A 13,872-nucleotide genomic window follows, 5' to 3' on the forward strand; every position below is an offset into this window, starting at 1 on the left:
CGTTCCTCTACGCCCTGTAGAAAGACTGTTTTGTTTTGCAGGATTTATTCATTCACAAGCAAGGGGATCCTTATCTGATAAACGTCTTCAGATACTGTTTTTTTTAAGGGAGCAGTAATTATTCATATGTAGCATAATTTCATTGCTGACTGGGTAAAGGAAAAATGTTCAGTTACAGTGTTTATATAAAACTTCGAGATAAAAATACTTTTAATGTTAATATAAAATTTCAGATTTTCAGTAATATTCTTATTTCTTTAGGCCTATATATTGTATTGTATTGTATTGTATTGTATTGTATTGTATTGTATTTATTAACATTCCATGGTATTCATACATGCTTACAGCTAGAATATGGAACAAGTCAAAAAACTTAATACTATTATAAAATCTTAATTTATAGTCACAGTCTAGATGAAATATATACAGACGAGATTTACAATATAGTCTACTAGTACAACACATAGTTTTAGTATCAATTTCATGAAGTGTTATTGAATGTCATGATATCACCTACAGAATAGAAGGTGTGAGAAATTAGGTACTTCTTTAATTTGGCCCTAAATAATTTTATGTTTTGAGTTTCATTTTTTATATCGATAGGGAGGCTATTAAAAATTTTTACTGCCATATAACGCACTCCTTTTTGATAGTACGATAGACTTGCCGATGGAGTATGAAAGTCATTTTTTTGACGTGTATTTATGCTATGAACTGTTGAATTAGTTACAAAGTTTTCATGATTACATACGAGGAAGACTATTAATGAAAAGATATACTGACAAGCCATGGGCATTATTTGTAGTTTTTTTAAAATAGTCCTACACGACTCCCTAGATTTCGCACCTACTATTATTCTAATTACTCTTTTTTGTAATAGAAATATATTGTTACTATCTGTGGAATTTCCCCAGAATATTCCAAAACTCATTACCGAGTGGAAGTATGCAAAGTATATTGTTTTTAAGGTATTGATATTTACTATCTTTTGCATAGATCTAATAGCAAAACAAGCTGAATTTAGTTTGGGGGTAATTTCTTTAATATGATTTTTCCAATTTAACACATTATCGATTTTTAAGCCAAGAAATTTGGTTGTTGTTGTTTCTAATATGGATCTATTGTTAATTATTATGCTAGAAATTTGCGACGTTGAATTTGGACAGGATTTAAATTGAATTATGTTAGTTTTGTTACAATTTAATACTAATTTATTGACTGAGAACCAGTCACATATTTTGAAGAGAATTTCCTCTGTTGAAGATTGGAATGTGTTGGAGTTATTGGCTGTAATTACTATACTTGTGTCATCTGCAAATAATATGGGATGACCTACATCTTTTATAAGGGGGGCAAGATCATTTATAAACACTAGAAAAAGTAGGGGACCTAATATTGATCCTTGAGTATTTGAAATACAAATGTATTTTGAGTATTTGAAATACAAATGTATTTTGGTTAATTTTTAAAAAGTATTTTGTATTTTTATTTCAAATACAATTTTTTGAAGTATTTTGTATTTGTATTTGAAATACTTGGATGTCAGTATTTTGCCCAGCCCTGGCTATATCGACTACGCTACCCAGGTTGACAGTGGAATGAAGGAAAGTAACAAAATATTTGAACTGTTTACATCGTGCTGGAAAAATGTGCACTAATAAGACTTCTTTATCATGAAATTTGACGAAATAATCATATTCGCATTTTCGAAAAGTTGTCAAAGTAGATGATGACGAAGAGGAAATTTGTATCAGGACACAAACTGGGCCGAAACGCAGGAAACATGTTAAAGAAAACAGTACCAGGTGCTTTATCCACTAATTTAAGAGTGATCAGCCTATGAGGAAAATAGTGGTAACTAACTTCAGAAGTCGAACAACCAGTTATAGTTTGGAGCTTTGAGAGTTGGGACTTCCTGTTGAAGAAAATCAACATAATCGCAAGCAATCGCAAACCTTGTTTTCAATGTTTCAAATTAATCAACAATTTAAAGAGGCCTAATATGATGATAATTTGTGTGTGTCGAGAAATAACCATCACCACAGTTTACACACACAATAAAGTTAATCAGTGATTATACAAGTGTTAAAAAGAGTGTATCCATCAATGAAGAATAAAGTTAACTTCTTTAAACCATGAAACATGGAACTTACTTGTATTTCAGACTGCGAATTTCGTTAGATGGCTGACTCTGATCTGTACCACTCCATAGTCTGCAACCAGTCCACACGAAGTATACAGTATTCAGACAAGTGAGCACAATCACGGGTATTGCGATGTACACCAACAAATTTACTGGTCCTGCAATTATTAGGAAAAAACGACTTTAATAATAATAATAATAATAATAATAATAATAATAATAATAATAATAATAATGACTAGGATTTTTCTGATTTTACATTTTTTTCCTTTGGATAGAAATGTTGCTCAATTGAATATTAGGCCTACATGTTTCATACAAAATCCAGTTAATTAAAATCCATTTGTTAAGCGGACTGCATTATTTTGCATTTTCTTGTAAATTTAATTTCTGAATGTTTTTAGGCAGTAACATTATTTGTTTGCCACTAGAAATAAAATGCATTTTTATGATTTGAATGATATTTTCTATCCAGCTTATAGAACTCTCGACAAGAAAATGCACACATAAGAATAATTTCCATGTTTCTACTACAGTGCAATAGAGAAATGGTGCCATTTCAATTAAAATTACCGGGTAAGGTGGGGTTACTTGAGACATCGCGGATATTTGAGCCGAATCAGGTGTTTAGATGTTTTCGTTTCTGTGATTTTTGTAATTTTTAAATTCAAATTTTGGAATTAAAGAAAAGAAAATTACCGTATGTGTGCATATTATCTCAGTGAATTATAGAATATAGCTAAAGATAATAAACTACATATATACTGTACCCAAATCTGTAAAATGTTATCATTTAAGGTTTTATTAACTCAAGTAACCTCATATGAAGTTTAACTTGCACCACATAGCATTTTTAAATGGGTGGCTCAAGTATACCCATTTCCTGGGTAACTTGAGCCACTAATAAAACAATAAATAAATACATAACAATAGTGACAATGCAATAAAGCTGCTTGCCTATGGTTTGTATGTCGCATGATTCAACATATAGGAGAGCAATGAAAGTTTCTCAAGGTATACGTTTTTTGTAGGAGTTAATGAAACTTTCTGAGGTGGTTCAAGTATCCCCAGTTTACGGGTATGCAAAATCTGCATGGTAAATCACACATCAAAGGTAAATTATACTACCATCAAATCTTATTTCGGATCCCTGCCTACTGTGGGTTCTTGAAGAAAAAATACCCAATGTTAAGATGTGTCGCGTATCAGGTTAGTTTTGCTGCATTCTATCAGAAAAAGATGTTACATTTGTTTGACTGACTGCATACAGCCAGCCACAAAACGCAATGGGCCTCCTTCCTCAGATGAAGATACAGTGATGTTACAGTCATTATTCTTCCATTCACAAATAATGGTCTGCAGTGTGCCTCCATTGAGGAATTTGTTACACTTCTAAACCTTATTAATATGAGCACTATTACCTCATAATAGTAGCTCGTAAGAAAGTATACTAAGAAAATAAGAAAAATAGGAAACTCTAATGTACTTCTTTGGAACACACCCTTTCAAATTTCGCAGAAGAAATACTATTCTTGACAATTTTTTACAAACAAAATCAGTATGGTCTCCCAGGAAAGTATGGTGTCCACAGTAATAGCGAGGAGTATTAAGTTATTTTCCATGGCTATACTACTAAATAAGAGAGATGCAGTTACTTTGATTTAGAAGAAATTTATTGGAACTAAACCATAGCTTGGCTTTCGTGAGCTTAGGTTAGGTTTGGTTCGATGTGTGAAATGTTATATTAGAGGCGTTTGCAACACTGAAAACCCCGTCACATTCAGGAAATATGGCAATGTTTTTCATTCACGCACGACGAATTTGGTATATAAGTAAAGTACCTATTTGGGATGGGTGGGAGGGCATGTAGCCCATATCCAATTTCCACTACTCCATACTATAAATCCTATGCATTTTCAAAGTATTTTAACAATTTTCTCTGGTGCCAGGGACATATTAGTAACCCCCCTTCATTTTATATTAATAATTCCGTTGATATTTACATTATCACATTATTCTAATGCAGTTCTATAAAGTTGATCAAAATCCTTAGTCTAAAAAGATTAAACGTTGACGCCTGTTTTCTGCATTGTAGCCACTTCATAATATTTCCCTCTAAACAAGCTAGCCAATACATGAAATTTCCCTGAAACATGAGGGAGATCTTATGAAAAGTTTTACCGTTAGATGGCAGGAGTGTCCCATACATCACAACATGTTATGTCACAATATGCTACAGTTGATTACGTTCTCCCATTTGTTGCTTTTCTGTGCGTGTCAAAATTATATTTATTTTGTATAACCTAGTATAATTTAATATAACTCAGTATTTTCTTACCTCATAATTTAATTTAATTTAATTTACAATAAATAATAGCGTAATACTGAGCGATTCCCCTTAAGAGATGAATGGAGAAATCTGCAGTATGCAGAATATAGATACGAGTAAATTGAATATTCTTGAACCTAAACGAGAATTTTGAGAACGAGGTCACGAATAAAAAAAAAATAAATAATATAGAAACTTTGTCGAGGGTGAATATTCCTCTTTAATCATTAGTACTGTAAGTACTGTACGATAAAAACAAGATATGCAGCCACCAATGTGTTTTTTTTTATAGGGAAGGGACTATCGAGATTGAATTCCTCGTACTTTTTCTCTTGTTGGAGAAAGACCAAATGCAATGTTTGATAAGATTATATAATATGATTGCAGTAGTATCACGATTATTCCTGTGTTTTGTAGGTTAAGAACATGCAGTTTAGAATACTATATAGGATGATTTTGAAAATTTGAAGTAAAAACATGGTTTTAATCATTAGTCTACAGCACATTAAAACCTTATTCACGAAATGAATATCACTATGGATCGTCCTGAATAATAAACATCCCATCGAGAGTTTACTGCAGGCGTAAACTTCGGAGACTCCTAGAAGTACTGAATATAATCTAAGGTAACATAGCTTGCTGTCGAGGTTGCGTAAGTTTTCATTAATTTTTCTTTTCCCTCTTCCAAAATGAAACTGTAACCAGCAATTTCTTATTTGAAGTATACTTGTTTTTTTTTTTATGGAACATGACAGTTAAGTTGCCGAACTTGGAACTACAGTGCTATGTTGCCTATATGGACTATCACGCTGCCAGCTGATGGAAGCTAGCTGACGTTAAAACGTTCATTGACAATTGACGCGAAGGTAAGAAAACAATACAAAAATCGACAGAGAATCAAAGACGAAACTTACCAATGCTAACACTGTGTGCACAATAAATGTCGCCAAGAAAGCTATTAGGCACTCGTCACGTGGGAACGGAAGTTTGGCAACTCAACCGTTACCATAGCAACAAGCCTACCACGCTATGTGATATTTAGTTGTTTTTCCGATCGCAATGCTTGTCATGTCCCATCTTAAAAAAAAAAAAACAAGTATAGTTACTTTGTTTACTAGCTAGCACTTTCGAGGCGCAATTTAATTAGTTAAATTTTTAAGGTTTAGGCTATTCTGAATATTTCGGGACCTGAATGAAGACAAAAGGCTTTCCCTGGTTTTTACATATAGCCAGGAACACAACAAAAATTTGACATTTTGAGTTGTTTTTAAGAGTATTTAATATACTAATACACTACGTAAATCCTCAATGTTTATATACCGGTAAACAAATGCACACGTAAAGCGCATCCCTCAATGTACACGCGCGCTATGTGTTGGTGCTAGTTCAGGATATCCCTTCAGAAATTACATTTCTTGTCTTACCTTGGCTATAGTGGGGGCGGAGGAGGACGCGGGTATACGCCGTTTCCTTACTATTTTTACAGTGGAGAATATTTTATTATTTCTTAGCTTACAATATTTTTCTTTTAATTAAAATATTCAAAATACTGCCTTGAGTAACAGACCTGATCACATATAACAGATTGATCAGCCTAATGGACTTTCAAGACAACCACGTTTATCAATTTCACTATCCTCTCATCTAGCGACTGCAAAAACAAGTCACGTTATAATCCTTATGGAATTTATGGTGCAATTATTGTACTTCCATCTAGCGGTCGTTACCAAAAAATTTTCGTCGTATTTTCGACGGTGGAGTTTGCAGTCGCATGTTAACAGAATACTAAACTGTACTTGTATTTATACTAAATTATAATAAAATTACAAATAGGCTATGTGAGTGATTTGTTAACTTACATATTAATACTGCCGTATAGAGCGAAATAACATTTATAGTTGATGCATGCGTCATGTCTGATAAACGTTCCACACCCGATTACTTTTCACAACCGCCAGAAAAACAACAAAGGAGTAATCATTTGTGTGTTAATATGTTGGATTAGAGTTCGCTAAACAGCAATGTCGAGTTACAAAGTGAAATCGAAGAGAGTGAAAAATGTTCAGTAGTATGCCCAGATGCCTAGAAGACTACATAATATATAGGATGACCAGATTCAAATCGATAAAAAAGAGGACACAAAGCTTAAAAAAGGAGGACATTGTTAAAAAAAAAAGAGGACAGAAAATATGTACTTAGATTTAGGCTTAGGCCTATATTATACTTTAAATTACCGTACGTCAATACCTATTTTATTAAAAATATTTACAGTACAGATTTAGGCTTATATCATACTTAAGAGTATGTTAATATCTCTTTCATTACAAAATAATTATAATAAAACTTAATAATAATAATAATAATAATAATAATAATAATAATAATTATTATTATTATTATTATTATTATTATTATTATTATTATTATTATTATTATTATTATTATTATTTTACAGTTAGCTGCGAGTACATATGACAGTCAAGGGAACTTTAATTATTAAAGAGGACAGAATATATATATTTATACTAAAAGCCAGGTTATGAACCGACTAAACCGGAAGCAACGTTCTGTTGGTCTCTTTCTGAGCTCTGTTGCCACATAGTGGCGCGAGATTCAAAGCATGTTCAGCGTTTGTCACCGATATGTTTAAAATAACTTCTGTATATAGTTCTCGGTAACACTATCCACAATAATAGTAATTAAAATTAGTGTTTTTAAGAAAGCACGAGCTAATGACGCTGGTACGAAATGCGACTCGTAATGCACGTGGTACTGCAAATAAACTGGCTACACTGTCTCCGTGATTCCGTTGCCAGATTTTCGTTAGCAGACGACATTTTCACGCGAGGTCCAATGAAAAGCTCCGTTCTCGTTCTCCCCTCCATCCCCCACACTCAACGTGTCATCATTGCACAGGCTACCCCTCTAACCCGCACTTTCCTCTCGCCCATCCAACTACTTCCTGTTTCGTCGGTTCATAACCTGGCTTTTAGTATAGATGTAGTAAAGAGAGTTATGATATGATCGTTGGCAAAGAGTATATTTCATCGATGCTGCTGCCACCTACATGCAAATTACTTGAAAAAGGCGTCAAATCAGATTATTTCAAAACATCAGGCATACAGGTTACGAAAAGGAGGACATTTCTTGATTTTTTTAAATCCGCCCGGACCCCGGACAAAAGCCTAAAAAGGAGGACATGTCTGGACAAAAGAGGACGTCTGGTCACCCTAATACACTAGTATAAGAATATCATAGTGACTTTATTATGATCACGATCAGTGTACTACCTATCACTATCACTCTGATCTGGGGGGGATGCACCCCCCTACGCCCGTCCGTATCTCCGCCTGTGGTGAAACGAAAAGAAATCTACAGCTATTATAGCTTCATAAAGTTTCACTTCAATCCTTTTAGGTGACATTTAAAATATTTAGCGTTTCATTATTATTATACTAACGATAGTTAGTACATAAATATTATATTAATAAATTTTTGGAGGACCAAATTAAAGATAAACACTGGAAGGACGCACTAAACTCCACTCTCCCCGAATGGCCCAGAAGAGAAGCTGTTGCGACGTTCCGCACCGCAGTAGGGTTATTTTATGACGCTGTATCAACATCTAGGTTATTTAGCGTTTGAATGAAATGAAGGTGATAATGCCAGTGAAGTGAATCCGGGGTCCAGCACCGAAAGTTACCCAGCATTTGCTCGTATTGGGTTGAGGGAAAACCCCGGAAAAAACCTCAACCAGGTAACTTGCCTCGACCGGGACTCGAACCCGGGCCACCTGGTTTCGCGGCCAGACGCGCTGACCGTTACTCCACAGGTGTGGACGCCGCAGTAGGTCATGACTGCCTGGCTAATCACCTCCACCGCCTGGTGTATTATCCAGCCCCCACTGCATGCTCTGTGGATGTTACGACACCATGGACTCAAACCACATTAAGACTTGTCCAGCTCTTTCATCTGTCAGCTTTGTGGATAGGTACTGGGAGGCCAGAGAAAGAATGCAGCAGTGCTGACATCTACTCCTTCACAGTTTCACTTGGACATTGTTCACTTTATTTCGTTTTCTTTCCTTTTAGTTTTTATCGCCATTGTACGGCCAATGACTCTAGTCAAGTGTCACTGCATTGAATAATATATATATATATAAAGGTCCACACCTGTGGAGTAACGGTCAGCGCGTCTGGCTGCGAAACCAGGTAGCCCGGGTTCGATTCCCGGTCGGGGCAAGTTACCTGGTTGAGGTTTTTTCCGGGGTTTTCCCTCAACCCAATGCGAGCAAATGCTGGGTAACTTTAGGTGCTGGACCCCGGACTCATTTCACCGGCATTATCACCTTCATCTCATTCAGACGCTAAATAACCAAGATGTTGATACAGCGTCGTAAAATGACCCAATAAAAAAAATATATAAATAAATTTATACCAGATGTTTATTGAATTGTGTCCAATGTCAAAAGGTAAATAAATTTAGCTCAAGACGCAGTTCAGTTGCACCAGTGACGAAGTTCTTAAGACGCCTATTCCTATTAACAATAGGCATATTAGTTCGTAATAACGATGTATCGTAACACTTGGCTACATTTCGATCCTTCCATGTTATATAAAGTTCACAGTTGGCAGTCATTCCAGTATGGAGAGACAAGGGCGCTCGCAGAATCAATCTCAGTGATGGTTAGATGGTTAGAAAATTATAGGAAATGGATGGATGAGGAGAGAGAAAATTGAACATGAAAAATTGCCAGTTCTGAAATATAAATTACCCTGCGCACGCATTCATAGTTTAAAGCACTCGTTTTTGTTGAACTGTTTACCGAGGATTTGAGAAAACTTGTAGCCTATCGTACACGAAGAGAAAAATAACAAAAACGCGTAAAAAAAAAAAATAAAAATTTCAGTGGTAGCAACCCCCTGTGGGCGCCCTTGTGGAAAGAGCAGTGCCAGCCGCGAGGCTTGTGGCAAAAGACTCTAAAGGCATGGCTACGACCTTGACTTGCAAGCTTTAGAGGAGACTGGGGAGATGTAATGTATCGATACCCCCTTATCGATTCGCTATATCTTCGTACGAAACGAGCCTAGTCTTCCGTCACAATATTACGTCGCGCTATATTGGTGTTCTCTGAAAGCGCTGCGTTGTTGAGTTTAGTTTAATCAAGTATGTCTGTGTCTGTGTGTGTGTTTTTTTACATATTAATTTTGTGTAAAATGGCTCATATTAAAGGGTTAGGTACAGCTTACAGCAGTAAAAATTTTGGAAATATTCAACATTTTTTTCCTCCATTATTGTATCTTGTAAAATAATGAAAATTGGTATGTGTAAAATACTGTCCTTCTGCTGTATGAAAAAGCAGCAGCAGTAGCAGTAGTAGTAGTTCCGCTGCTATTTACTTCTAATCCATACTTATAAAATACAACGTTGAATAAGAAGCAAATAAGACAATTATTATTTTAAAAAGCAAAAATAAAGAAGCGGGGCCCTCCCAGGTTGTAGAAAAAAACATCGCCCTGGCACGACTACACCCCTGTTTGTATTCTATTTTGAGAAACATTCGACATACCGTTAGAAACAACATTATTTCCTACTCTAGATTCTGAATTTCTATGTGTTTAAATTTTACTTACCATCGAACCAGCATGAACTTTCGAGTTCTTCTTCTTCTTCACTGGGCAGATGATGCATCACTGTGGCTACTATCAAGAATATCAGAGGCACACCCCAGGCGAAGCAGTTATAGATTATCAGCAAGTGTTTATCCGACACAGGAAATCTACGAAATCTGTAAGAAATTTAAAGGTGTTTACCTAATCTCTAATACCGTATGTTTAATGTCAAATAGGCCTATAATTGCTAACTTAATGTCGTTTATATAATTTTGTGCCATAATGTTCCCACCCATTAAGAAACTTAGCTCCCGTAAATGTTAATGTTATTTTCACGTGAAACATTTATGCACTTGAGATTCGACAAATCTGATCAAATCTTTTGTTAATATGGTGGTGTCGATCAAATTACAGTGGTAGATGACTGAAATTATGAATCCAGCCAGCCATGATAAAACGTAATGGAAGCAAATTAATGTGACATCATAATGAATTCACTATTACTCATACACTGATGCGAGTGATTAATAAATACGGAGAGCATGATAGAAATAGTTAATTTAACACAATCTAACTCTAAAGTACTTACAAAAAGTTAAATTATTACTTTTATTTTGAACAAATAAATTATACTTCGGGAAATATTACTTATATTTTGAACACATAAATGATACTTCAGGAATTATTACTTTCATTTTGAACTAATAAATGATACTTCGTGAATTATTACTTTTATTGTGAACAAATAAATGATACTTCGAGAATTATTACTTTTATTGTGAACAATCGATAATTGAGCCGTTCAGAGCAGAAGTGGTGTAAGTCAAATATGGGTAATGAGGGTTAAAGTAAACATTCCGTAGAATACAGCGCAAAGTAGCAATTAATTTTCAATTTATTTAAACTATTAGTAGTCAGTGGATAGCAAGAAGGCCATATTAATTGCTACTTTGCGCTGTATTTTACAGAATTTTTACTTTAAACCTCATTACCGAATTTTGACTTACACCACTTTTGCTCTGAACGGCTCAATTATTACTTTTATTCTGAATAAATAAATGAAACTTCGAGAATCATTACTTACTTCGAGAATTATTACTTTTATTGTGAACAAATAAATGATACTTCGAGAATTATTACTTTTATTGTGAAAAAATAAATGATACTTCGGGAATTATTACTTTTATTGTGAACAAATAAATGATACTTCGGGAATTATTACTTTTATTGTGAACAAATAAATGATATTTCAGGAATTGTTACTTTTATTGTGAACAAATAAATTATATTTCGGGAATTATTACCTTTATTTTGAACAAATAAATGATATTTCGGGAATTATTACTTTTATTGTGAACAATCGATAATTATTAATTTTATTTTGAACAAATAAATAATATTTCAGGAATTATTGCTTTTATTGTGAACAAATAAATTATACTTCGTGAATTATTACTTTTATTTTGAACACATAAATTATACTTCAGGAATTATCACTTTCATTTTGAACAATCGATAATTATTATTTTTATTTTGAACAAATAAATGATACTTCGGGAATTATTACTTACTTAGAGAATTATTACTTTTATTTTGAACAAATAAATGATATTTCGGGAATTATTACTTTTATTGTGAACAAATAAATTATACTTCGGGAATTATTACTTTATTTTGAACAAATAAATGATACTTCAGGACTTGCATATTCTTGCTATTGTAACCAAATTTATATTAATATTAAATATAATTATGAAGAAGTCCAACTGCATTTCTATTACAGTAGAAGGTAGCAGGACTAATGATGCATACTTACACTGCTTTTCTCCATACGTTGAATGAAACGACGTTCAACCAGAAAAATGAAGATAACGTCCAGTAGTAAGTGAAGAGTGCTGAAAATTACATAAAAATTGTTCTCTTGGTACTGGTACTCTATTAGTTTTAAAAGTTCTGCATGCATATATCATAATTTATAACTTATTGCAGTACATTCAGTTTGCTGAATGTCGAATAACGATTGAAACTACACCAACGTTTGGGAGTAAGGACAGAAGAAATTAGCCTACCTAAAAGGAAGATTAATTATCTTACTAAAATATATTTTTCTAATTTGTCTTTCAACGTTTAAACAGTGATCGACCCAGAAAAAATATGTTGGGTGCTCAGTTCAAACTTAAATCAGTCTTGCACTTCAACTACCCTTTCTGCAACAAACCATATAATATATTACGCATTAACGAATTTTAATGTACCGGTAGTGCCTTAACTTTAGAAATTTTAGTAGGTAAACTTATGTGTTAAAATAATATATAAGATCTTTATTCTAGATATCATGCAGAAATGTAAAAAAAAAAAAAATCTTGTGGATTTATTCATGTTAGAAACCTCTCTTTCAATAAGGTATGGTAACATCTCAGTGAACAATGGTTACCTTTAAAACAGAGTTTACAAAGCCATTTTATAAAAGAGTAGTGAGATACATATAGACAAATTGCGCGTGTTATTTACAGTTTAAGACGGAGCTTAGAAAGCATCCTGACATCTAAACAGAGATATATCGATAGGTTTGCACATGCTCTTTACTCTTTAAAACGGAGTTTTTAAAGAAATTACTAGAGATCAGCACAATATAAAAACAAATACCGAAATATAAAACTTATTTTGGAAAATATAAAAGTATTAAATAAATGTTTCAATGCTAAAATATCTTACTTAGTCCCTATATCACATTTGGAGCAGGTTTACATCATAATTTAGAAAAAAGTATTTAAATATTAATAGTTTTCTCTGTATTTAATATAATGCCGTCGGCCTGGGTGACGTAGTCAGTACAGTACAGTGCCCGAGATTGCGGGTTCGATCCCGGCTCAGGTTGATGGCATTTAAGTACGCTTAAATGCGACAGGCTGATGTCAATAGATTTACTGGCATGTAAAAGGATTCCTGCGCAGCGACGCTGTTATAACCTCGGCAGTTGAAAGCATCGTTAAATAAACCATAATTTGTTTGTTTTTAATATGATACCAAATAAAATAGGCTACAATAAATTTTCCATAATTACACGTAAGTTAAATAGTTTGTCAGCACGATCAAATTCTTACCTGAATTCAAAAAAATAGATAACTTAATTTTTTTTATACTGAAGGTAACAAAAAATAGTAGTTTTTACATAGCTATTTAATGAAGCTCTATCAATTACTAGGTACGAACGTACCTGAGAAATATTTATAGATGCTTAACCAGAGATAGAATTTAGAAAGTACTGCATTACTTTTTAATTATTTAAAACGAAGGTCAGAAGAACATTTTACGGATATCTAATCAGAAATGTACAAAAAGAATTCTGAATGGTTTTTACACATCAATAAATGATCTTTCAGAGATATTCTTACATATGTATAATGATATATTAGAAAGCGTTGTACAGTTGTCAAAAAAAAAAAAAGTGGCCGCACTCGTGAACAGCGAATATTTTCAAAGTCCACTTCGGGTCGCGGCGATGTTACACGATGCATGTGCTTGTACAAGCAGTTCCGGAACTATGAAAGTGTTCCATATCTGCGCCTCATAGACCAGCGGTAGAGTGCTTGTTTAATGATTCAAAGGTTGTGGGTTCGAGCCTTCTTCAAGTTTTCATTTTATTTTTTAATCGTTCTTTAGCGATGTAAATGATATTTAAATTATCATTTATATCCAGTTATCGTTCTTTATGGATATCACGTTATTTATATTTTGTTATCGTTCTTTAGAGATATTAATAAAATTCAAGTCATCATTTGTATTCT

At 33.6% G+C, this 13,872-nt stretch overlaps 1 protein-coding gene across 3 annotated transcripts in view; it reads right to left on the bottom strand.

The window, feature by feature from the left end:
- The window catches only part of LOC138694817 (G-protein coupled receptor Mth2-like), a 148,592-nt gene that overhangs the window by 94,826 nt on the left and 39,894 nt on the right, over positions 1 to 13,872 (bottom strand). For all 3 annotated transcript variants that reach the window (XM_069818913.1, XM_069818914.1, XM_069818916.1), the window contains 3 exons: positions 11,901 to 11,979; positions 10,106 to 10,260; positions 2,154 to 2,301 (listed from right to left, as the gene is read on the bottom strand). In XM_069818913.1, the coding sequence (XP_069675014.1) occupies positions 2,154 to 2,301; positions 10,106 to 10,260; positions 11,901 to 11,979 (382 nt within the window). The remainder of the gene's footprint in view (positions 1 to 2,153; positions 2,302 to 10,105; positions 10,261 to 11,900; positions 11,980 to 13,872) is intronic.

Source organism: Periplaneta americana, chromosome 2 (genome assembly GCF_040183065.1).
Source record: "Periplaneta americana isolate PAMFEO1 chromosome 2, P.americana_PAMFEO1_priV1, whole genome shotgun sequence".
NCBI classification, from domain to species: Eukaryota; Metazoa; Arthropoda; class Insecta; order Blattodea; family Blattidae; genus Periplaneta; species Periplaneta americana.